This window comes from Rhea americana, unplaced genomic scaffold, assembly GCF_003343005.1.
Source record: "Rhea americana isolate MKP2758 unplaced genomic scaffold, rheAme1 scaffold_153, whole genome shotgun sequence".
Taxonomy (NCBI): domain Eukaryota; kingdom Metazoa; phylum Chordata; class Aves; order Rheiformes; family Rheidae; genus Rhea; species Rhea americana.
This window is the reverse complement of record NW_028185628.1, coordinates 143879-171411: the sequence shown is the minus strand read 5'-3', so window position 1 is coordinate 171411 and position 27533 is coordinate 143879. Positions and strand designations below refer to the sequence as shown.

The 27533-nt window shown below is 36.8% G+C and overlaps 1 protein-coding gene across 1 annotated transcript in view; it reads left to right on the top strand.

Moving 5' to 3' along the window:
• Positions 1-27533, top strand: part of ARB2A (ARB2 cotranscriptional regulator A) — a 266638-nt gene that overhangs the window by 129103 nt on the left and 110002 nt on the right. The window contains exon 8 of the mRNA XM_085299729.1: positions 23042-23161. Coding sequence (XP_085155855.1) covers positions 23042-23161 — 120 coding nt within the window. The remainder of the gene's footprint in view (positions 1-23041; positions 23162-27533) is intronic.

Sequence of the window (27533 nt, the reverse complement as noted above, 5' to 3'; positions counted from 1 at the left end):
GCTCCCAAGAGATTAAGGGACATGCTCAGGTTCAGAAAAAATCTGTGGCAGAACTGAGAATAGGAACTCAAGTATCCAAAGTTTCGTTCCAATGTGTATATGATAAGRGCTTTTCTTCCCTATTATAAAGTGTTAATTTCTGTTCTGCTTTACCGATAAAGCTGAAATAGCCTATGATATTAGTTTGTTCATATTTATATTTGAAAGCTCATTATTTCTTTCTGGTTTTGTGAGTTCTTTTACTTCTAAGCAACAGAGGAATCATCCTGACAATGGAAAACTTAGAAGTGCTTGGAAACTTCCATGGTTTTCATTTTCTTTCCCCCACATCCCATTAGACTTTCAGAGTTAGAACCAAAGAAACAAACAGACTGCAATTCAAGTGCTGGGGCATAAATGTCTAGTGATATTTTAGGTGCCCTGGGGTATTTAGGACACCTGCCACTGCAGGTGATCTGGCAGATGTGTTACAGGACCTGCAGGAGGCCCGCATCCCACTGGCCCAGCAGCTGGAAGCCAAATGTAATACTGTAAGGCATCTAAAATAGCACTGGGCATCAACAGTGACACCCCTGAGTCATTCCAAGAGTGTCAAATAAGTTTAAACTCCTATAATAACTTCTATTCATCAGGAAAAAAATAATTATAACATTTCCTTCTGTAGTCACTGCAATGAACAGACACCTTTATATTAAATAGCTGGAGTATGTAGGGTTTAAAATATAGTATGATTTAGCTATTTAGCATGTGCAGTTATACTAGGTATTTTTAGAAATCCTGAGTTGGTAGATACTTCTTWTAGTGTGCTTTACCTTTATGTAATRTGTCATAGAATGGTTCTATGTGTTACCTTTTCCTTAAGCAAGCAAGAAACAGAAAAGCAGATAATCACCAAAGGCAGATTTTGCATCTCTTCCAGAGCACCACTGGCTGGACATTCTGCCTTACCCTTTCTTTGTTCTGCATTTCACAAATCTAGTTTAATCACAGAGAAGGAATAAATTGGGGCCATCTAGCTTTTGTGTCTTTCATTATATGATGTCGACAAAATGTGTGTTGTTAGATCCAGCTCCCAGAAGTGAGGCAAGCTGTATGAGTTTCCAAAAGAAAGAATCAGCTTGCATCTCTCCTCCCACCGTGAGTTCGGTAGTACTCCTGTTGTTCGGAAAAAGAGCTTCTCTTACAGGTCATCCAAGTCATCCTTCCTTTCAGGCAAGATGCAGGCTTAGTAAACCTGGGCAGTTAGTGAGCTGATGGTAAAGCAAACTAGCTCAGCAGAAGGCAGACCTACTTGTTGAAGACAAGGGTGAATAGAATTATTCAAACTTACACTCAGATACTGCCTATCTTGATTGTGGAGCTATAGCAGGACTGAAAAGACCGAGTAGGTCATGCAGGCCATCCTCCTGCCGGTGCAGATTGGTCTGTGTAAGTGTCCTTTATCATTTATCAAATAGAATCAAAGGATGTACCTTTAACTAATACCCAAAACAAGAATAATAATTTCTAACTTACTGTACACAGTTATTGCATATTTTGATACTAGATTTGAGTGTGTTTGGAAAAACAGCAAAATAAACATTGGCAGKAGGTCAAGTGGTAATATATACCCTTTTTGCAAAATGTTTCTTTTCTTGAGTAYCTTTTAGCCAGAGAGACCTTCATAYAATGAGAGTTCTACATGCCTACATGGGAATTAATTTTTATGTGATAAATTTATTTAGTATCTCTTAGATATGAGTGATACTGTTGCAAAATATTTTTTTTAATGGAATATCCCCTCCACTCCTTCCTTCTAAAAATATTTATGGATATTGAATAGGATATATGAGCTCTACCCTGATGCATGGAGGTCAGGAAAACAACATTTGTAGAGACCTAGGAAATGAATGTCAGCAGCCAGGGAACTGGGACACAGGATACAGTACATTCAGGGATGTCGTTTTTGCCTGATTTGCTACGGAGAACAAAGTGAAAATACAGGAAAAATATGAATAGCAAATTCTAGATTTTGGAGGTTAGATGACTACCTGACTGGTAGTTCCCTGGTAGTTTGCTTGGCAGTCTACAGCAGTAACCACTGTCAGATGTGCTGGAAATAGTAGAAGAAACCATGACATGGAGGACTCTGGAATAATCTGCCCTGCAATTGGTGTGTGACTTAAAATTTGAAAAAAATAATTATTATAGCCTTTTTGTTTGTTGTATTTTAAAATCCTCTTGAGTGAAGGATTTTACTAAATCCTTACTTTTTGTGAATGTACTTACTGTGTGAGTAATTAATTCTACTATTTCGAATTACTTGCCTCTTGAGAACAAAGTTTATCTTTTTAATCAGTTTATTGTGGTCCCTTTACAGGCAAAYAAATATGCTTCATCATGAGCTCATGTCATGAACTCAGTTCTTGCTGTGCCCTCGTGAACACCATAGCTGATCAACATGCCATGAGAAATACATTTTACTAACTTCAGCTTCTTTTTCACAATGTCAAGACAGAAGTACTTCTTAAGATATTACAATATCTACAGCCACCACTTCTTTAAATTTTGAATAATCTTCGCATTCTGCACTCTCAGTTGAATCCTTGTTATCTCCATTTTTTCTCCTTGTTTAAAATGCTAAATTGCTCAAAAGCATTTTGTGACTTTTGTGCCTTGTAGTGTGAGGAATAGGTCCTCTTTCCTGAATTGTTTGGATGTTTGGATACTGTTCTAGACTTTAAAATTTAGCAGTTCTCATTCTCTTTCTGTGTATTTCTGATCAGTACTTGCAAGGCTGAATTAGTCAATACACAATGAGATTTATTTTCTTTATAATCAAATAATATTTGAATTATTTTAGAGAGTTTTCCCAATAGATGGCACTGCTGGGAATGAAACTACTGAAAAAAGTAAGACTGAGTTCCACACAGGGTTACTGAGAATTATGTATGTTTAAGAGCCTAAGGTTTTTCTAGGCTTTTTTAAAACAGTTTGGGAGCTTCTAGTTTGGTACTTTTGGCAAAAGCATGGAACAAGAAAAACATCACAACCATACTAAGTAGGTTCTTCAGGAAGCAGAGGAGGTCTCTTCATCTGTAGCCTTTTACAGAGCTAAGCATGCTTTTATAACTGGTAAGCAGAACAAGTCATTATCATTTGGGCATGGGAATTGTGCATCAAGATAAAATGGGCTCCACTTTCTATTCTGTTGATATATAGCATCACAAGAATGATTCTCAGCTCACTATCAGAATGTGCTGCAATAACTTGCAGTTTATATAGACGTGTCAATTTTTATAGCAGTTTAGTTATTTAATAGACTACTGTTTGGATTGCTAAAGCAAAAATATTAGTTCTGTTTTTGTCATCTCCCCATTTTATTAGGAATAAATGGAAGAGTTGTGCTGTCCTAAAAGATTTACTTTACAATTTACGTATTTTGTAATATCTCTTAATTTTAGTCAGGCCTTAATAAAATACCTGTAACACAGTGTGAGTTACAAATATTTTTTGCAATTATTTTCGCACTTGGTGGCCTGAAACTTAGGAGAAAATACAGGAGCGACCTTGTTAGTAGGGGAAAGCAAGTAGGWCTGTAACAGGAGGGTACGTGGTAGCTTACCAACAGAACTTGTAGCAAGGGGTCTGCTTGAGAAAAGTTGTCTTCGTAAAGCTTCTGAATTCCCAACCTCAGCTAAAGTAGCTAAAGTAGCCGTCTGTGAAGCCCCAGGCATTTTGAAGGCTGTGACCATTTCTATGCAGTTCCCCCTGCACACGCGAGCACACACGTGCACACAGTCTACGTGAAAGTTCAACAAGCCTACACATGCTTGAGTGTTCAGAGTCCTACAAGCTCTAAAGGACATGCTGTCTGAGATAACGTTTGCAAACGTAGGATATAGACAACAGGAACATTTCCTGTTATCAAAAGCAAAGATTTAATCAGTAGATCCAGTCATATAGTAGAGCAAGTAATTAAAAAAGTAGTTAGTCAGACAATATGCCTGGCACTCTGTAAGCATATGTAACATATTTGTTCTTTAGAAACTAGTGCTTCCTTCCACAATGTTTTTTCATTAGTATCTCCTATCTTTTCCACCTGCTGTGTAACTGAATAATCTGATTTCATTGATCTTGCAAGTTCAGATTATACCCTAGTAAAATGGGCAATGGACTGTGTCACTCAACTGTGCCACAGCTACTCTGTTCTCAACTTAGTAAAACAGAAATCTTAATAATTGCATGTAGATATTGTTAAGAATATATATATATTTTTAGTGGTCTGGTTTGCTGAGAAATTCTTTCCGATTTTGTGAATTAAGTAATGATGAAGACATTTAATATAGCTTAGACCACAGAAATACTTTAGAAATCTGTTTTCTAGGTTCTGCAATTAACTTTGTGGCCTTATCCTTTGGTAAGTCCGTGCCCTTTTACATTCCATCTTGCAGTACGCTTCTCTGAGCCTTGGATACTGCCCTTTATTTCTCGGAAGGGCTTTTCTGTTATTTGAAAAATGAACACACACATCTGATGACAGGATCATGTTATTCATCATGTGTCCTTCACACTGGCTGCCAAAGAAGGGTAGGCTTATGTTTAATGTCTGCTGCTTATTTTTAAATCCTTAACAGTGAAGACCTTGGCCATATATAAATTCCTCCTCATTGAGATCTGTCAAGTTTTCRGACATTGCTTGCTGTTTAAGGATCTTACTGCTATGTCTTAAGTGGGCAATTGAGTTATTGCTCTGATGGATCTTAAAATAACAGAATCTGATCTGATCATGATATCCACTTCTAGAAAGGCATCTTAAAAACCTTTCTATTATTGGTGATTGTTGTTCATTATCTTCTTCTACCTTTTCCTCTCCCTTTCTATTTTGAACTGCCTCAGCAACTGGTAGAGTTTGGTTGATCGTTAGTGGATTTTTATCCTCATGTGCACTAGATAGAATATTGTCACCGGAGTGGAATTTTAGATACTGTTATTATTCTGTTAATATTATGGTAATGTAGCCATAATGTAGTGTTCTAACAACATTATGAAATAATGTATTTTTCTACCTGAAGATAAAGTGAGTGGATGAAATTTGGGTCTCTTAGAACCAGGAAAGACTACCACTGCAAAAGGTGACCACTGCCTCAATTCTGCTGAGGGGCCACAGACCATCCAAAAGTTGACAAGAAAAAGTTGTGGCATGAAAATACTGTAAATGAGTACATGTCCTCAGTGGTCATCTGCAGGACCTCTCTGGAGTGTATGCGGAGTTGCTTTATCTTAGATGCAATACTCTACCAGGCAGTTCAGGTTGAGGGAATTTACACAACATATGTTTTTATGGCTCCGTGATGCTGAAACTATAGAGCTCTGTCTTTTTTGTTTTGATTAAAAGTACCAGGCACAGTGCTTACAACCTGTCCTGGCTGGCATTGCTTTGAGCCAGCTTGCTCGTTGTGCCAGATGACTTCCAGAGGTCTGTTCTGACGTACGTGGCTCTGTATTGCTGAGGTCCACTTCAGTCTTCAAAGTAGGATTCAAGTTGGRCACAAGTGATGTGGACATTGCCAAGGGTGGTGAATTGACCTATTTCAGAATATTTGGCACTAGTAACATTGTGGTTGGTCATCCTCTTTTGAGGAGTAGGCTCAGGTGACTAAGACCAAAAAACCCCTCCAGACAGTGATGCTATTTGGCATTTTTAACATGGGCATATTGAGCAGAACTTTCAGGATTTCCTTAGGAAAGATGAATTCTTAGCAGATCAGATGCTTAAATTTGCTTAAAGAGCTAAGAGCAGTACAGCAATAAGATTTTTTTTCCCCAGATGTTTTCTAGACTTTTACTAGCATGCCCATTTTTACATGATGGGAAGGATAAAAGTACTGCCCATGTCCTTCTTACTCCCTCTTCTTTGTTACTTCTTCGGCAAAAAAAGGATTTTGTCTATCTTGTTAATCTGAGTTTGCAAACTTCATTTTAAACTACAAGGCAGTTCTTAAGTTTCTGGAACACAAAAAATACCCTGTGACAGTCAGACTGATTATTTGCCAAATGTTTATTTAGAAGAGGATAGGCATGGCAGAATTAAAAAGGCTACATTAAAAGCATTGGTGAACAGCAGCTTAACTAAGACTATGAACACAGTTCTTAAAAGATTTTGTCTGCACTGTCAATTTCAAAGTGAAAAYGAAATCTCTACCTCGACTGCACACCAATGCTTTAATTACAAGTTGCCTTAAAACCCTTGGACAGGCCCCCAGAGTTTCTCTTCATCACTTAAGCCTATGCCCATGTTTATAAAGGTTTACAAATTTGTTAGGGTTCTCTTGTCCCACTGCGTGCCTGACAGCTTCTTGTGAATGCAAGTTATTGGAAGAAGTCTGTTCATGCAGGCACCTGCATCATCAGCTCCAAAACTATTCTGTGCTGCTTAATGGAGGAACAATATTGGGTGTTCTGGCATTGTACTGGGGTATCTGGCATTGCAAATATGATCACGGTTTGGAGGATTTCCCAGACATCCAATAGGTGACAGATATCCTTATCGTTTACTGTCAGCTTTATTACTGAACAAGGTTTAAGATTGAAAATATACTTAAAGAGAAACATATTTGCACCGACAGAGCTAAACTACAAAAATAGCGCAGTGTTCTTTGTTAAACGCTCTTCAACAGTTGTTAGCTGTAAGGTCTGTCCAGACTATTCCAAGTTCTTGGTTAGCCTGCAGGCCTGGCTGATTATCCTCTGCAAGGTATCCAGGGCTAACCAACCCAGAGAACTGTTGGACTTGCAGGGCAGCTACTTGCGGCATGAAAGGTGGCTCCAGGAGCCAGCTCTGCTATTCTGTGCAGCCTGCTTCTCCTGTAGTGCAGGGCAGAATGAATCTGCCTTCTCTTTTCCTGTTTATCTTCATTCCCTATGACTGGGCGTTGGGGCATTACATGGCAATGTGGGGATTATGTTATTTCCTTGCAGCCTTTTCCTTAAGGTCTTGATTAACATTTCTATTATGTACTTTAATTAGTACATTGCTGGCTTCACTGTGGCTTTACAGTCTCTTCAAAGCACAGGGGTGTTACTTTCTAAATTATGTCATGAGAAGTACTAATTGGATGAACACTTTTCAAGACTTAATATTGAGTAAGCTGTAGGCTCTACATAGTGTTTACACATTACCTGCAAACACAACAAAAAATATATTTGAATTTCTTATTAGAATTAAGGAAATTCTTTGGCATTTTTTCACAGGAACCTTATGTTATCTKCTTAGTTCCTGGTGGCCCGACTGACTTCTCTGATAATTGCAATGGTAGAAGCTCTTCTGTTTGTGTACAGTTATTAAGGCCTGGATAYTCAAAATTATAATGATATGTGGTTGTATCTTGTGTCTTGTATCACATACAAGATTTAAATATGTGATAAAGACTGAAATTATGGATACAATCTACATGTTGCTTTTGCTAATCACTAAAAGTTTTCTTTCTCCTCCTAAAATACTACGGTGTAAAAAAAACCTCACAGAAGAATGACCTGTGATGTTGAGCAGAAGAAGGTGCTCCCTCTATAATGCTTGCWTGTTTTAAAGATGAGCTTTATTGGGTTCACACCAGCACTGATTGTGGTGAACTGACTTTTTTTTTCTCCCCCCCCCCCCTTTTTTTTTTTTTTTTGAGACTGGTAATGGGGTAGAATGGTCAAATAAAGGAAATGAGATTTAACATTTATTAAATAAGTACAAGTTTTTGGTTAGGATTTTTGTCTATTGAATTTTGCCCTAGTGTATGATAGTATACACTAGTATACAACTAGTATAAACACGGAGCATATTTTTAAATACTGGAAGATTTATCTATAATGGGGGCAGTTATGTATATATCACAGTAAAGAGAAGTTTAACAAAAAGAACTTAAAGGGTAAAATTATTTTTTTATTAAAGCACAATCAGGTCCAAACCTCCAAAACTAAGTTGTGAGTTTTGAATGCATACAGGTTTCAGAAACTACTCTTCAAATCTACTATCTGAATACTAGCTAGATCTGCTAGATCTTAATCCTTATGCTAAGATGCATGTCAAATAAATAGGGTTGGTTACTAAAGGATTAAAATGGCATCACAGACAATTTTTAACAGTAACACTAGCTACATTTTGCAGTTTTTTGAGGGTTGATTTTTGTTATTCCACCTTGCAACTTGGTAGATTTCATAATCTTTAAAAAATACATGGTATTCTCAAGATCATCAGTTATCTCTGGGATTTCTTTTCAATTATTGTTCAGTATGTAATCTCAATAAGACCCCCAACGTCTGGCCTGTGCTGCCTGAGTTAGAAAATTGCTCCCAATTTTCCAGTTAGGTCAACCAAAAAAATTAAGATATGATAGAGGGTCAGTGGAAGAAATTCATATCAAAACAACTCCTCACCATGTCATTATGACAACCTGCTGTAACAAATGTGCTTCTGTTTTAACTTATGACAATTAATTGCTAAAAGTAATTTAATCTGACAGTGGCAAGATGTTGAAAGACTCGTGAAGATGTCATAAAAGCGACCTTTCTGCCCATGTGCAACCAAAAGCCATTTTTAACAAGGAGTCTCAAAAAACAGTACAACTTCTTTTGTACTTTGTTAATTAGTTATTGATTTGAAACAATGCTCTGCCAAATATTGTCAGATTAGCTAGACGCCAGCAAGGTCACAGTGTGACAGTCTAGTCCTGATAATCTTATACTATATAAGAATTCTTTTTCTCTGAACCTTTTGTTCTGATATCCTGAGAATTACATTTCCTGGCTTTAGCATTTGTGCTAATTTAAAATACAGCCAAGCTGTCTGTTATGTAGTTGGATGTTTTGAGTTGTTAAAAAGTGACACTACGTTATAAGAAAAATTGGTAGTGTCTAATGATCTTAGTTTTCTATGATACACTGTTGCTATAATGCCAACACCCTCACTAATCTCAGCAAATTATTTACTTTAATAAATTGGTCAGCGTGAAGGAGTCACAGAGTTCAAGTTGTAAGCAAAATAAGTCATATGGTTGTTCTGAGGTTCAGTAGGTTTAAAGATCATTTCCTAACATACAATGTTAGGAAACAAAAATAATGGAGGTGGGCCTGTAAGTAAAATTCAGAAGTAGAAGTGAGGCATGAATAAGCCAACATTCAACTTTTTACAACTCTGAGTTCTGGGTTTCATTATTGAAACAAAAAACAATGGAAAACATGAATCTGAGATTTGGGGTTGTGTCTGTTATTMGTTTGGATAATTATGTTGTAAGCCAATGGCAGTTACTTCAAATACAATTAATTATAGTAGGCTAATAGTATATTTTAAGGCACTTTAGAAAATCTTTATAACTGTACATTAAACAAATAGTATATCAGAGTGCTTAAAGCACCAAAGCTCTTACTTTTGAGCATATTATATCTTTGTTTCATTTAAATAACCACATCTGCGTGTATGTAATAAATAGAGACAAAAATAACAAAAAGAAAAATACAGAACGAAGCCATTCTATTTAGTTTAACTCATGTAACAGATACAAACTGCGTAACGGAGACTTTGCAGCCTGGCTTTGTTCTCAAACCAAAACTGTAAATGAAAATACTAAGTTGATATTTTACTTAAATGTGTTGAAGTTTGTTAGATTCATTGTTTCCTGTAGTGGGGAAATCTGCATTTTTCTTGGCCAAAATGCTATTTTTCTTGCAATAGCATGGTTAAAAAATGTCTGTTTCTCATTACAACATATAAACAGATTGAAAGAACTGGAAAGTAAAATACTTTTCAAGTACTTTAGGAAATAGAAAAATAACACTTTTGCATGACTTCTATTAGGAGTTTTTGAGTGTTTCACATGCATTCATTTCAAAAGAAATTCTTTTTAATATTTAGAAAAATATTATCATTAAAACAACTAGCATGGTCTCCCTTTTTGTTTTATGAAGATAATTCTTCTTGTAAAAGTATTGTTTTCATTTTTATTTACTTATCCCCACAATTAATCTACTAATTGCCAGAAACTTGACTGGTAAGGAAGACAGCTGTGAGTATAGAACCTGGTTGTCTGTTTTAGAAATGTTCTTTTGTTCAAATAGCTCGGTCACATAAAAGGCCATCCTTGGTAATGTACATTATGTCAGACAGAAATATATTGTGGGCAGAATCTCAACTGCTGGGACAAAGCAGTTTGGAAAGGAAAAAAAGTAAGTAAAGAGATTTTGGACAGATGCATGAAAAATGCAAGAATACTTCCAAACAGTATTGTATTGAAATTCAGCTGCCTTAGGATTTTGGAATTTTTATCTCTTGGGRTCTCATTTGCCTAATTGCTGCAGTTCCTTAAATTACACCAAATACGTAAGTCCATGCATACCGKTTGGTAGATAACATTCTCAGCGAGTCATGGCACAGGGGTTCTCGTGTTAACTGCATAGGTATTTATCAAAAGCCGTGTTATGAAGTGGGTTGGTAGAGCTGTTCTGAGGAATTGCTGTTATACCWTGGGTCTGCCATGTTTCTCCTTACAGAATTTTCAAGCTGTTTGCCAGCAAGAAAGATGCTGCTTCAGATTCTCAGTTCRTTCACCTGAAACCTTGTAGATGATATAAAAAAGGGGAAAAATACCAAAGAGCAAGTAAGCAGAAGTCTGTCAGACTGCTAAAAGGGAAAACATTTTTTTTTGAGTAAAACTTCCGTTGATTCATTTCCCTCCTTCCTCCTATTCTCTTCTCTTGCACCTTTTTCCTCTCTGTGAGTCAGCATGTTCTTGTCCCTAAACTATTAAAAAAAAAAAGTCATATTTTGTATACACATCTCTGTCTTAACAATAAAATAATCAGCTTAGGTAACTTTTAGCATGTCTGTCARTCTGGAAACAGAATAAACAAAAAAAGATACTACACTATTAGGGACAAGAGCTGTTGTRAAGAAAGGCTTGTTTAACTGTCTGTGCTCCGGCTTGATAAAGAACGAAGGATCATTTTAAAAAATTAAAAAGGTCATTTATCAATTTGTGGAGACCCTAACTGTAGTCCCAAACAGATTCTTAAAAAAAAAAAAAAAAAAAAAATCAAACAAACTTTTCCTGGAAATGACAATTCAGAGCCCCCAAGAAACAGATTATCACTGTTTTTTAATTCTTTTCTGCCTCCTTTCCTGCACTTTACTAGAAGACAGTTGGGTGGTGATGACAGTACGTGCAGCCACAGACTCTAGCAGAAGTAATAACAGGAAAGTCCAAACTGGGATAACAGGCTGACAAAGTTGTCTTAATATGGCTGACAAGCAGATACTTTAACCAGGGAGATGTGGCTGTAATAACATGTAAGATTTAATTAATTTAGCCTGAGATCTGGTTATTATTTTATAAACAGCAAGCCCCTTCAAGTTTTCAAGAGCATGGGGAAAATTTTTCAATCCCTGAATTTCAGAATAAAAAGATAAAGAGAGACTATTCAAAAAAATTGAACAGAATGATGTTAGAACAGAAAATATTCACAATATAGAAAGAGTAAGAGAGTCTTTGTTGTCTGGAATCACTGCAGATTTAACAGCACGAATACCATTTGCTRCTTCATTAGCTAGATGAGGGAGTTATAAGAAATACCAGCACTCAAGCTTCAGGGTGTAAGCTGATCACCTGCAGGATTTGGAAGGGATCTCTTGCTTGCCCTTCAGTTATTACAACGGCTGCTGTATCACATTGCACAGATTGCAGAGTTTATTGTAAGCAGTTTCGAAGCATTAAGTTTGGCCGCTGATAGAGATAYGGGAAGGAGATGGATTGCAGATCTGCTCCTTTGTGGCATATCTTGTATTCCCATGTCACAAGCAAAATGTTACCATTTCTCTGCAAGAGGCATTAAGATTCTTTACTCCCAATCAGCAGCAGAGCATCAAGGAGCTCTTTGTAGAAGGCTTTTTGTTTGTTTATTTTTGCACAGAACTTGAGCTCCACTTGCAGTGTTCTGTATTTTGTTTAAATGCAAAGCTAAGACATTTTGCCTGTGGTGAGAACTTTCTAAACACGCGCATCTTCTYGCAGCATCTGAGAGGTCCTGGCGTGGCGACGGTCCAAGGGCCTCCTAACRAGGATCTGCGCTTGCCAGCACCGAAGTATATTGTTAGGTCAGTGAGGCATTACTGCAGCTGAGACCATTGGCACCTCTGTGAATAGCAGCGGTAGGCACTGACAATTTCCTTCCATAATTTCAAGCCGTTGTTGGCCTGTTGAGATGTTATGAATTAGGACTGGAGGCAGGTCCTGTGGCTTCGAGGGTGGAGAGGGGGTTTTGAATTCCAGGTTTCGTTTGTTACTCACCATGCAGAGGTGGTACAGGCACTCTGGAAAAGTCCTGAGAAAAGAGAGGAGAGAGGTTTTTCTTCGTTTGTTTTTTTTTATTTTTGTTTTTAATTCAGAAGAAGCTCTAAGTTATTGATCAGAAACTATATTAGCTGAGCTCCTAGCTGAGGAAAACTCTCTTTTCTGGCTCAAAATCAGTTGCTTCATTCTATTTCTTGTGTGCAATAGGGCTGGATATAAAGGGGAAAAGTAACTCCCTCGTACTGCCCAAAGGGAGATTAGAATCCAAGTTCCCTTCGTTCTCACATATATATAGCATAACTCTGAATTTTTATTTCCTGACCACCATCACTAGGGAAAGCCCAGCTTATGTCTGAAGTGGGAAAAGTGGGACACAATCTGAAGTAGTGCTGGATTGTAATTGTGGTGGGAATTGGGGAGAACATGGGCCCTAAGGTTCTAGRGGAGGGGCCAAATATGAAATGTTAAAAAATAAGTTAACTGCTGATGTTGGCAAAGATAGGAACTAAAATCCAGTTTCTGCTCAGTCAGTTTGTTGCTGATTGCCAATATTATGTATGAACTGTAGAAGCAAGGGTGTAACATGTGGGCTCATAGACGCATTAGGATGGAACACACACATGCAGRCTTCTTTATTTGAAGTAAAACATTGCTACTCACTGAAGCCTTTGGGGGAGTTATATTTACAGTAGAGTGAATCTTGACATTTTGATAGGAAATAAAAGGTAGACAGTTTTGGAACGTAATCTGTGATTCATCCAGTGAACTCTCCAACTCCTGGAAACCTAAGGACACATCCATTTTCCACTCTACTGCTATATATCATTTTGTTTTGAAAAAAAGATTTTTGTTGTGTCTCTCCATATAAATGTATAGTTGTTCATGGTTAAAATAATCTTGCTTTCCCTTTGTCTCTTAAACAATAGATTTCCTGTTTATCTGATGCCTTTCCCAGACACCTTTTGGAGTCGGGAAGACTGGGCTATAGATGTTCTTCAGTCTTGAATTAGGTGAAACTTGCTGTCTCTTCATCATTGTTCCATGGATGGTGACAATTTAAATAGTTTCTCGGTCTGCCAAATACATTCTTGTTTTACGTTTTTATTTGGCTATTAGATATGCCAAGTATTACACATTTCRCGCAATGCTTACTTGTTTAGCAGGTCTGTCAAGATTGTCTGCCTTGCTGATGAATTGTCAGACATTTTGGAAGTGGGACCAGTCTATAACTTAATAGAATGCGTATTTAACTGCAGTGCCTAAGATTTCAAGTCTTCCTTTCTGCTTCTGACTGTGTACGCATAACAGCTTTTTTTATTAAGGTTTTGTAAGCAATATTGGGAACAYTTCCATTACTGGCCCACTTCACAAACAAAACATTCAAGAAATTACACAGAATCACCTCACACAGAACCAGGAATAAGACTGAGGTCTGTGATACGAAAAACCCAACTTTAAGTCACTTTTCCATACTGCTTTCAGAAAGTATGTGCCAAGTAACAAACTTGGCTGTGCTATTTATTATATTGCACTTTGCCAAACTTAGCTATTGTGATACCTGGTATCTACTTTTGTCTCAAAAGCAGCTGTTACTGCCAAAGTATATATCTTGCTCCCTTCTTAGAGGTTACCCTTAAAAAGATAATGTAGTCATCTTGTTTTCCCAGTTATTCCTATGAGATAAGTGGAAGAAGCTTACATTTTTACACCCAAAGGCCCTTGGTTTAATCTCTGCTAAGGGAAAATACAACGTGACTGTGTCTGAATGCGTGTGAACACAGTTGTTGAATAATAAATAACATTGTTCGTAAACATTAAATTTACATTGTTTTAGTGTTGAATTTTTGCAAATTCAGTTCTATGTTTGCACAGAGCTGCAACAGACTTTGGTTACCATGAACCTAGTCTGCCACATGCATAGCTGATCAAATCCTGCTGTTCTTTTTTGTTTTGTTTTGTTTTCATGTAGCAAAATATGCAAATAAAATCTGTAGAGAGCCCATAGAAGAGAGAAATTAAATTTGTCATCCATTCAGACTTTCAAGGCCAAACTATTGGTTGTTTACATTTTTTTTTATCTTCCTTTTTCTGGCCTTTTCTCTCATGTAGTCTCCATTCCACTCAACTCAAGGTRTAGCAACCAACGTGACTGTCTTGACTCAGTGTTCAGTCGTCTTGATTCTTTTCTCTGAATGCTACCAGCGGCATCTACTATACTAAATTTTAGATGTATGTTGTCAGATTTAAGATTTGTTACAAATTTGTTTCCACCTTCACTTTTGCTGTTGTGTTTTTTTCCTCCAGTCCTGTTTGCTTTGCCACTAAAACTACCTTGACTTTGTTACCTTCATCATCTTTCTTCTGCAGCCTTCTTTCATCTTGTTTCGTATACCTGGACTAGCCCCATGACACAGCTGGTACAATTGCTGTTCTTCCTGAAAATCCATTTATTCCGGAGTTCTACAAGTGCTAATCCATATTCACATATGTRTATCTTCATATATGTAGCATACAGACTAGTGATAGCTATTCTGTAAGTAAACTGAAATTATATTCCATGTAAGTGCAATTTCTTCTTTATTTCTAGATCACCTTTAGGGCCGAGGAGGGAAGGAATTCTGAAATATCTGTAACAAGGACTTTCTCAATTAGTTCTTTAAAAAGATATTTCAGAAAATAATTCAAAAAATAATTTTGGTTTGGCAACCAGTTGCTTTAAAAGAATTTCAGGAAGATAGGATACTTCCTAAATGCACTAGAAGTTCTCTTTTAGAGTTAACATTTTGTTAAGTGGCCTGAGCTGGACACTTTAAAGTCTTGTCTTCAGGTCCTCATGCTGCAGAAAGATAGTAATAAGGGATCCTTCTTACCTCTTCTACCTATTCTCAGGCTCTGTCCTTGTCTTACTTCCCCCCTCTTTTGTTATAAGACTGTAGCTTGCATCTTCAGAAAAAAAAATCACATGTTGGCCAGTTTTCAGCTTCTGTCACAACTGTCATTCTTTTGCAGTCTCTTAGACCTTGTGCTGCTTGAGGCTTTGGAGRTGTTTTAATTTTTTTAATGTCAGAAAACTGAAGTGCTTCCATGGTTGAGGATCTTTCTTGGATATATAGCCTCACCACTTTCTCTTTAGAGAAAACCTTCTCTAGAGGGTCTTTCTAGAGACCTCTTTGTGGTGAGGCTGTGAGATGRCTGCTGTCATCTCCTTCCTCTGGTGATCGGATTCTGACTTACTGCATGACTCTGGGTAGACTGTGTGCGATTGGTTTCATTGCGCATTTCGTGCCACAGTGTATTAGGGAGAGAATCTTATTTACTGAAAGGATAGGGCATTTAATTGTTGGAGGTCAATTCTTGTTCATTAGCCATCAGTGGGTGGCAACCATAACAAAAATAATAAACAGTTATTGTTTTATATAAGGCAATTATTTGTAAAAGGAGCGAGGAAAAAATACAGTTGRTGATAAGCATAGTTTAGTACTTGTAAGGGGACTTGCTATTCAGGGTAAAAAAAAGAGGACAATGGTTAGAAAAAGGGCTACACCAAAGCAGGAGATGGTGCTGTAGAAGGAGCAAAGAAGACTTGGTTTCACCTTCTTGAATCTGACAGTTGTGAAAGGACAGAAAGGTTAAAGCTTAAAGAGGAGTAAAGTATAGATGCAAGCACAGAGAAAAAGGGAGTGCAGTGATGTGGGGATATAAAGAGGAACACAAGAACTGTGAGCGAGAATATGAAGACAGGAAAAAGCAGGGATTCTTAGTGATGGCAAACTTGAAATGCTTAACTGTGGGTTGGTGGGTTTTTGAAAGGACTGAAAAGTTGTTTTTAACTCTGCTGGTATTCAAGTGAATGGCAGAGTTCACCCTGACTTATTGGGTACTTAATTAGATCAGAACATCAAAAATCCTACCTCAGCAGTAACATGGATTCAAGTCTTCCCCTTTCATTTGTCTTCAACATTTCCACCCTTGCATTACGGTTTGAATATATGTGTGTAGATATAAACTTGTTTTTCAAATCTTGCTTTCTAGTCAAAGAATGTTTCCAGGGAAAGCCTCTAAGTTTTAGGGGGGTTCATTACATAAGGGTGCTGCAAAATGTGATGCTGCTGTGAGTCAGACTGTGAAGGATCATATACCGGTAGGGAACAGACTGTATCCCTTAGCTATTCATTTCAGACTTCTAAACATCTGATTTTCTTTTAAAGGTGCAGAGCAGTTTTTTGTACAGAAAATGTCAGTGTTAACTAGTCTCCACTGAAAACACTATTTCATCCTGGATTTTTTAATGAAAAAGTGCTACTTTTCTGGATTGTATTTTTATATTGTTACATACTATTTTTTTTATTTAATGATCTTAAGAAGACCTGGGGGAATTTGTTCTTTGYGTAAGTTGATCTGTCCCAGATCTTACTGAAGCAATAGGAAGAACTGTACACAAATTAAATGGTCCTGCCTGTAGGGAGGGATCACTCTCTAACATTTACAATGAACAACTGGAAACGGGAGATCTGCGCCTTCCATATAACTCTGCTTCTGAGCTAGTGTGCAGTTCTGTTCTCCTGTGTTTAACACATGTACCATACTTGTTTACAGCTCGTGGAGCAGGAAAGAGAGTTTGTTTTGCTGTGATAAAAGGTAGTTATAGAAACCATCTTCAGGTAGATTGTTAAAAAGCTATTTAGTTGTATGGTGTGTTTCTCTGTGTATGTATTTCACTTCTTACTGCAAAAAAAGTGACTTAAATTTCTTGATTAAAAAAAGAAATTTTGATGTAAAAAGGGAAGAGCTGTCACCCCAAGCTTAAAAGTAATTTGATTTTTTTCTAGTGTGCATGGTGAGGAGACTGATTAGAAGTTTAGGATGGGGTCTGAGCTTCTCTGTCCCAGTGAAGTCAGTAATATCTGAAAGCCCCTTGAGCTCCTGCCCCATCTATAACTTTCCAGCAACAGGTTAGTTTTTTTTTATTTAAAAAAAAAAAAAGGAAAATTTGGCATTGAAACAGGAATTATGCGAACCTGTCACAGTAAGCAGTCTCAAAGGGCAAGCTGCTTTGCAGGAGCTAATTAACCTTAGGAAATAATTACGCAAATATGCAAATGTTGTTTAGATAATTCCATGTGTTATCAACTCAGGTAGTCCATCATAACTGCAGACCTTGCAATGTCTAGGTGTTAGAATCTGGCATAGTTGATAAGGCTTTGGTTGCTGCATCACTTCAGCTTGGTATTTAACAATTAATGACTGTGATATTACATTAGTAAATTCAACCTGTTTTTTGAATGGAACAGAACATAACACTGTATTCACTGTATGCACACTGCTTATCTGTGTATTCCTAATGGCTTGAGTCATTAAAATGTTATATACCTTTCAATTCGTACACTAGCAATATTGGAAAAAAATGACAAACCAAAATCCATGGTCTCTTACTCTGTTTTCTTTGCACGATGGATTATCTGAGAATTTACCCGTAATCATTTGTTTTTTCATGGATTTATATACCATTATAGCCAAAAATTTTGAACTGCAAGTGAATTCTCTCATAGTCAAAACTTTCTTTGAAGCAGGAGAGATTAGGTATGTCATTTTATAATAGAGCGTTCCTAATAATGTGTTATAGACTCTGAGACAATATAGTAATGGGCTAGTGAGCTTTGTAGGTTTGACAGTAATGAGGAAGATACCAGGCCAAAAATGGATAATAAGGTAATGAAGAGAAAAATTTCTGAAGACAAGGATTCTGAGGTGTAGTAGAAATTTATACCAGAAATTAGAGGGCAAGACTTTCTCATTTGTTCGTGTTCCTTTGCACCACTGCAGTGCTGTGTAGGAGACCTAGAACCTTGCCAGCTGGATGTGCCACTGACCCTGAGAAGTCCTCTACTAGCGTGAAACCAGCATGGACAGCTTGTGCCATCGAAGCGTATGGCATTTATGAGGGGCAGAGGAGGAAGGGAAAGAGCATTACTGCATGCCAGTTATTCTTGGTTGAAGATCCCTTTGAAACTGAGCCCAGCTGGTGTAGGTTAGAGCAGCCCAAGACTTTTCTAACCTGTGCCAGAACTTGAGTCAAGGCTGAGCAGATCAGAGAGCAGCGGCCTCTTTCACAACTCTTACTTCAATCTGTTGCTTCAAGCAGTTCGCAGCTGTAGCAGAAGTTCTGGCACTGAGATGTTAAATGACTTCATGTATATGAGAAACATGAATTTATTAATCATTGTCATATTATTTCCATAGACTGTACTATTAAACTCTTTGATTAAACTTTTGATAYTAAGATGAAAAGTTTCATATTAACCATTTATGATCATTTTTGAGCAATAGCTATTTAGTTTAAAAAGTGAGGACTTTTTATACATAGTTAATAGTGTTTAAAAGGTATTGCAACAAAACAGAAAGCCCTTTGTCCCTAGAAAAGGAAACATTCTCAACATTCTCTAACGTTCTCAAAGCAGTATTTGTGAATGCTCATTCCTACYGCATGAAATAAATTTTCATTCTATTTGCAAAGACTAGATGATCATTTGTCATTGAAAAGAAATAGTTCCATGTGGCAGGAGCATCTTTTCAAGTACTCTTGTGCACCTGTCATTAGCTGAACCAGAACCTAATGTGTGGCTACTTATGTTCCTTATTACTTTTATGGATGCCCTTTGTATAGCTAGTTCCTGAAATGTGTGCATCCTCGAGCATGCAGGGGAAGGAATAAATATAACATAAGCAACCTAAAATACCTCTGAATTGCTTCTGTTAAATGATGTTAACCACATTTATCTCTCAGGTAATCTTCAGTGGAATTTGCTGCATGCAAGTATGACAGGTGTTCAATATCTGATAGTCTCCGTAGCGTTGGTAGTCACTGACAGCAAACGAGGTATATTAGTTCTATTTTCATCTGTAAAAAGTACTGAAATTCAATAGCTATTAAGAAAAACACATAGATATCTTTTTGTTTATTGGTGAATTAAATAGAAAATCTTACTGATGTCGTTCCATAAAAAAAATGGAACCATGTAAGATTTTTCATGATGGAAACACATGCAGAGGTTAAATCTTCTGTACCCAGAGAATTTATTCCATTCTCTATCTGAGCAAAGCAGAGCGCTGGTGCAGGAGTTCACTTGATCTGTAGCTACCAAGCGCTTACCTGTTTTCAGGCTCCTTTGTGTTGGTTAAACATCACAGAGAGGCCTTTTCACATTGCAAGGATCTTAATTTTTTAAAACTTTTATTTCTAATGATACATAACAGAGTTTTGCTGAAATACGTTCTTTCATTTGAGTAAATTTCTTCTAATTTTAAATATTAAGACCCAGATGAGAAATATTCAAAAAACAAAATACCCTCCCTTCTTTCCAAGCAGGCTTCACAGAATTATTCAAACTTGCATGAGTCTGAAAAATCTTTATTCAGTGAGTCTCAGCATAATTTATGAGAAATAGGCCAAAATCAACATAAAATGCACTAAAGACCTTATTTTAGGTTGAAAGGTCCTAAAAATCTGCTGCAGAAAAGTCAGTACARACAAATGTAATCTAAAATTTGCAGGAGGCAACTGCAGATTAGTTGAATGTCTTAGAARAAGAAAATACTTTTTTTAAAAAACACRTAGTTTTCATAATCATGCTTTGGAGACAAAGTTCTCCAAGATGGATGCCTCAGGATAACTACCTAAAATGTATTTAGAGCTCTGAATAAATTATCGGATTTTCAGGGTGATGAAGACCCACAGCTGTTTACTGAAACACCTCTAAAGTCAAACTACTTATTTAGGCATAGAATTATCAGTTTCAGATGACCAATTTCAAGCACTTGGAAATTTTAATTCAGCTTTCCTGGCACTTTTCTATCTCAATCTATTTCACAAATGAGAATGCATTAAGCYTCAGCTGCCTTCTGAGGTACCTAACATGACTTCTCCCTTCCTTTTTATGCAGTCATAGCGATAATTATGTAAAGCATGACCAAGAGGCCTCCAGTTGATCAAGTAATTTAACAAGGTGGTACATAAGTGCATTGTATTTAGCTGCAATGAAAAGAAGGAAAGCAACAGTTGCCCGAAACTGTCACCTTTCATATTAAAACTGCAGTATTCAGCAACATATTTTAAGCAGAGCCAGACAGATGTGACTAATCCCTGGGTCCTTGTGGACCCAGCATAATTCCAAATCCTTGAGAGACCTGCAGTATTCTGCAATCTGCTGTGCCCGCATTCATAGCCAGCTGTTTCTTGTATGGACACAGCATTGGTTTATTCTCCATCAAAGTAGTTTAAAATAGAAGCTTGTTACGAGGAAAAATTACGTGGATGCTATGAAGAAAGAGTTTTTCTTTTAAACGTGTATTTCTCCTCCAACTCTCTTCTCACGCAGAAGAGTTTAGCAGAGTATATACGACAATACAGTTTATCCTGCCATTTTATATTATGCCTTTTCACCARTAATAAAAAAGACGTGATAGTTACAGTCTATATGTAGCTTGTTTTAGTTCATTTCCTTTTGCTTTTATAAAGTCAAATTGAGTCTTTGAACTGGACTCTGGAGCTGTGCAGTTAATGATTTGGCTTACTAGACCACTGGTTATGCTTTATTTGGTGGAAGCTATTTTGGACTGAAGTTCTGAATTTTTTAGAAGCTTTTTGCTGCTGTCTTAGTCTTGTGGAAATCCTAAGATTGCAGGCTTTTCCCAGCAACGTATGGAACAATGAATGCAAAATACGTGAAGACAAAATGTTAACCAGAAGCAACCTCTCCTTTTTGTCAAAATCGAATCAGGGTTATGCACCTTTGTAAAAATTGCTCTTACAAGAATTAATTGCAACCATTATTAATTAAAAACAAGTATCATCTGCATATTTGACTCAGATGAATCTTTTAGTTAAGCTACTCATTTAGAAGATCTCCTTGTGTTTTACTATGCCTTTCCACAGRTATCCTAGTTAAAAGACATCACTCTCCTTAAGAAGCTGCAGTCCCAGTTGTTCTTCAGGTTTATCTTAGTCTGCTGATCTTATTTTCCATATGAAATTTCTTTTGAAAAACTTGCCTCTTTCCTCAGGAGGAGGAGCTTGCTATCTCTACAGTCAAATTTTGGAACACAGTTGAATTTCAGAACGTGAACCTTTCCTCATGCTGAGGTGATTTGTTGTATTTGATATAGTAAGTTAACGTTATGTTGTGTCATAATCAAGAGCAGAATCTGTCTGGCATTGAGAATATCTCGTCTGCTTTGTAGCAAATTTGCTAAATATGTGTTTTAATCACTGCTACGGTAAAGGATCTTAAAAGCATGTAATTGTTTTAAAAAGTACAGATCCAAAAAGATTTGTGGGTATATCCCTTATTTAGGAAACTGGGCATGAAAACAGAAGTAAAAGTCTAAATCCACCAAGTTTACAGGTGTTTCTCTTTCCATTGATTTCAGACACGCATTAGATGCGTCTTAAATCCCCCAAGTTATGTTTCAGAGTAGGACTAAGATACAGAATTGCTTCAGTTTTCTTGATAAAGTTAGAATAAATTTTGCAAAGTAGTTATCAGCTTTTGATTGTCAGTTGCTTTTACTGGTGTGTACTTACTTTTTGCCAAGGAAATGTGGCTTATGTTGTCTAGGTCAGTGTCATCAAGGGATGTGAAGTTAGTGGGGGAGCAAAACGAAGAGGAAAGGGATGCAAATTCTAGGTAAMCAGGCTTCATTCTCTGATAAACTCTTCCTGGCATAAAAGCTCTGGAGCTGGAAACAGCCATAGTATTGTGTTACTCAGGTGTGAAATCTTGGTGTTGCGTTGGGGCACAGGAGCTAAAGACCATCTTTCTGTTGTCATCTGAGATTTGACAGATTTGGAGTTAGGGCATAGACAATTGGAGAAATGAGTAAAATACAGAGAGGAACAGGGCTTTCTGATAGTTTCAAAAGAAATTAATGGCAGAGATGAAAGTGTGCAACTCAGATGTCTGASAGTGAGCTAAAATCAGTGTAAATCATTCCAGTGACTTCAGTCACTGAAGTTCACATTCAATGGGTTCACAAATTCCTATTCACTAATGAGTAGTAGCACTCTCCAAACTCCAGGACTCCAAAGTAACGGCTAATACGTAAGCGGTCAAGGTGTTTTGTCTGTACTGTATCTTACAATCTATAGYCACAATCTAACAATAAGTAGTACTTTAAAAGGTAATTGTAACTGCCATAATTTTAATCCATAACACATTTGTGTTGGATGATGTTCCACTGATGTATTGCAACATACAGACACTGGAAAATATGCAAAAAATTATAACAATTGGAATTGTATTTGTATAGTTCCTATTTRCTTTTATCTTTTTGTCATACTAAGACCTAACTACTTCAAACAAATGATCAGTAAACAAATATTTGACAAAGAATTGTTGAAAATGCAAAAATCAAAGTAGTGACTTATAATTCTTTTTGAATGCCTCTGTTAGGCTGAATTGCCAACATGGTATTCAGACAAAATTTTGCAGATACATAATTTTTGTTGTATTTATTAAAGTAAGCAACAAGAAAGCAATGGTTTTACTGCATTTAAATTACAATCTTAAGTTTCTTTTATTTAGACAATTGAATCAATTCATTTTTTGACACTAGAGTATATTCATTTGAGATTTGTTTTAGCAACATGTTAGCGTACAGGAACATGTTGCCTTTAGATATAGAGTTGCCAGTTTTTAAAAGAAAGCATGTCACAAATGTAAATTTTTCTGCAGGATAATGGATCTCCTGAAGAACATGCAATTTATGTGTGGGACCATTTTATTTCCCAGTCAGCAGCAGAGAACGTGTTTTTTGTTGCTCACAGCTATGGTGGACTTGCATTTGTAGAATTGGTAAGTGTGATTTCTCCATTGTCTTCTTTCCTAAAGTCTTTTGCAGATTTTCAAAATTCTTTGTGATCACCTTCTTCAAGCAGCAATTTAGGAACTACTTTGACCAGTGGTCATGTTATAGCTGTGTGAGGATTTCTTTATACTGTGTTTTTCTCTTTTACTAAATTAGATGATAAGGTTCTAAGCGTACACTAACCTGAAAAAACTGTGGGGAAGCATAGCTCGTTGGAGCTTCTTATTTTAGACTATTCACCTAAAGGTAGTACTCACTGAGTTTCTGCTCTGTGCTTGGAGAGACTGGAGGTTAAGCCTGAGCAAAGTAAGAAAAATCTTAAGGCTCAGTCATCATGTCATCATTAATAAATGCAAATTCTTGTATGTATTTTGGAATTCAGCATGAGGGGATATTTGGGGAAAAGCAGTTTTTCAACAGAGATCTGCAGAAGTTGCTGGAAGGACTTTTTTCAATGTAGTAGGGTCTGGATAAAATGTGCTGTGATGTAAATTGAGAACTCTGATCAGCTGTAAAACTATGCTACTCATGAGTCTTTGACTGCTGAACATAATGTTAGTCAGCCTTTCTGCCTATTCTCTAGAAGACAAATTTGTTCACCTTGCCTGGAATAGGGAGAAGTTGCCTGTTCAATTTAAGCAGCTTGTATAGAACACAACTATAGTCTTCTCGTTTAATTGTAAAATGCTGGTGTAATCAGGACATGCTTTATTGAAGAAACTTAAAAAGGCTCCATTTCTTGTGGAAACATAAATTTAGGAACCAATGACGCTGGTTTTATAGACACAGGAATCATCAGCAGGTATTTACAACTTTTGTCTATAAAATACAARTGGAAGTTTAGACTAACAAACTGTAGAACTGGTTACTGCTAAAGAGGAAGATCAGTGCCTTAGTTAAGAAAAAAACATGAATGAGCATTTTGTTTCTGTTCCTGTGCTGCTTAGACAAGAAAAATCCAGATCTACGCAGCATTCTGTTAAGATTTTGAGAGGGCRTTTTTTTAAAAATGTTTTCATTTTTTGGCTATTAAGGCCATTCTGACTGTGCTTCCTGAAGATTTTTTTTTTTTCTTTTTTGGAATATGTATCATATGTACAGATTTTGAAACTTGAGAATGGTTTGGCTGATCATTTTCCTCAGATGTTTTTCTATCTGGTCAATAAATAGTCTCCACACTAAATTATTAAGAGACCAAGTTTGCGAAGATAAATGACTTTGTGTAAGCACRACTTCAGGCAACAAAAAGCTTCATAAACTGGTTGCATTACATGTGACTATTGTTTGTTGGAAGCAATAGAATGTGGGAAATATCTCTTCTGTTTTCTTCTTTTTCACAAGCTGTGATTCTCTACTGCTATATGTTTCAATCAAGGTTATTCTGGAGTGTCTTATCTTTTGAAACTTAAAGGTTAGCAAAATTTTGCTAGGTTTTGCAAAGCTGTGTTGTTTGGGTCATGGGACACCTGCAACATAAGAATATGTTACACTTATACACTTACGTTACACTATACACTTAACATAAGAAGGCAGGAAGTACAAAATGACTTGAGACCTTTCTCGCTTTTTCCTAAACAAAGTGCTTGTTTGAAAGAGGTGTGGAGAGCTAGTGCATAGAGGTTTTCCATCACATTTCAGTCAGTGGCTTGAGATGGCATGGGTAACAGATGACCAATGTGTCATTCCCATTTTGCCTGTTTCTCTTGTCACACTGGTGGATATTTCTTCACTTTTGTTCTACTTTAATATGAAGCACACAGATGTTTCAGAACAAGACTTGACTTCTGACCTTGGGGCTTCTAGGGTCAGGGTGCTCAGGGCCTGTGAAATTATCACAAGCTGAGCTAAAGTTTTTATCCATCACAGGAAGTAACCAGTAAGTAAGAAGTTAAAAAGGAGCTTTGTCAGAGAGACAAGATGGTCTCAGTAAGGGTCAACTTCTGTAGTCTGCTATCTCTGCAGGAGATGCATGCATGAGAGGAAGAATATAATATATAACCATTGGCACATCACATACCTGTCAAGCAAAACCAGACCTGAGAAATATATTTAATGTATCCTGATTGTTTTTTGTGTTTTTGTTTTTTTTTTTTTTTTTAAGGGATATTATTAACACCTGTTTCTGGTAGAGGTAGTTTGATAGCTCAGTTCCACTCAAAACACTTAATAAAATAAGGTTTAGGCTGAAGCAGAGATAAGATATAATTGAAATGCATCTTAAACTATTTTATTCTGGTATTAATTTCAAAGATTTTATTTTGTTATAATCTCTTTTCTCTTCAACTCTATCCATATGGCAGTTAGCAATTGCAAAAAGCTTGAAAAAAACAAATATAGCAGCTGATGGGCAATTACTGTCTTACAGCAAGTACATACTGAGTCACTTTCCTGTTTTATGTGGGGGATATCTTGAGGTTGATATAGGAACTATACCACCTCTATACTTGCTATACAAGAATTTGGGGTCAACTTATTCRTAAAAATACACGTTACAGTATTTGCGGAGACCCCTTGCACAGCTGTTCATTCTGAATCCATTCCTCTTACAGGAGAGTACTGTGAAGCATATAGCTTTAGTTTAGAGTGAAGAGTTCTGCCTGGTCCATTTGCATTTGATTATGTCTGCAGGAAAATAAGAAAAAAAAGGCAGAAAAGTCAAAAAACATTCGAATTTTCAGTGAATACCTTTTCAATTGTCTTTATCGCTAGATCCCTCCTGATTGTTGTTGCCTAATCACTGGAGATCTCTAGTTCATCGCTTCTTCATGGTGCAAAACACTCTGCAAATAACTGACACTTCAGTGGTTTAGTGATAGGCAGAGAAACCTGATATTAAAAACAAGGGCTGGTTCATGGTGATTAGTAGGATCTCAGGCGAAGGGCATTGCCGAGCTGCTGTCCTGGAGTGGTAATTGGAAGCTTTTAGCCTTACAAAGGCAGAATATGTCCAAGTGCTCCTTTCTTTGCTTGCACTTTTTTAAGGAACTATCACAGAAAAAGCAGCTCTGTTCTGCCTCTTCTCTTTCATCTGCTCTTCAGATTTTCAAAGTCCTGTACTGGGATGTGGGCATACGTTTTGGTAGAAAACACAAAGTGGTAAGATAGTAGTGGTAAGATAGTAGTTATAACCGCACCTTGTGAAGTTGGAGGAGCATTTTCACTTAGTCCTAGCAGACTGTTGGTGGCCAAATCTCCACTTAGTTTGGAATTTGGGCTCAGTCTGGAAACCAAAAGAATTAGAGTGGATTTGGAAGACCCTTATTAAACAAGCCACTTAAACTTGGCTACTGTTTTCAAATATATGCCACAGCATCTAACATTTATGTCAGTGTTTGCAGCTTTTGTGTCTGATGGCATTTTTGCCAGTCTGTGGTTGTGAGATGCTAAGAAAAACGGGGAGTTATGGATAAGAGTTATGAGTCTGTAACATCATGTTTGAATGCACAGAAACTGTTGCCCATTACTGCGATGTAGGCACACAATTTCTGTACCTTACTGGGTCATAGATTACTAGGGGAATAATTGAAAGTGATTGAACATGTGTGGGAGGTAAGGTTCCACCAATAAATGTAATTAGTTATATTGTTTATGGCTTGAATTACAAATGCTAATCATAAACCTTATGCTAAAATGTATCTTAACATTTAGTAATTAAAACTTTGTGTAATTGTAGTTTGAAATTAAATGCGCAGCTAATAATGTCTAAAAGTAAATTACTTTTTAAATACACAGCACTATAAATAGTTGTTGGGTCACTGTGCTCTGCTAATTACTGATTTTGAAAAACTCCAAACATGATTCATGAACACATCTCAGCTTCTTACTTCTGTTATCCCTTACAGAGTGTAGTTGGGGATTTATTTTCAGAAGCAGCTTGCTGTAGTTGATGGTTAATTGTGGAACTTTTCCAAATCCTAGCTTATAATAATTTTATGAAATTTAACACAAAGTGAGAATTTCAAGTTGATGAAGTCAATTTTATATTTAGTTTACAGAAAATAAGTTTCTGGTACAACGCCTCCTTTGAGTTTTTCTGCCAATTTTTGTGGGTTTACAATTATTTTRCTTCAAAAATAATGTTTCCCCTTGTGAGTGCCTGCATGAAATATCCTCACGGAACAGAAAAGAATATTTTGGGCCCAAATGCTTACCTGAGTCCCATGGACCATCCACTGCAGATCTGATTACAGTATCAGGGTCTGTCTACCTTTAGACAGGGAAAGAAAGGTTGGTCCTAGGTTGCTGCCTGACATTTAAAATTATCCATGTCCATCTTTATTAAAAGAACAGATGACAGCTGCTTATTTTGAAATTATGAGAAGAATCTAAGCTTTCAAATTTGTAAATTAAGTGTTCAGA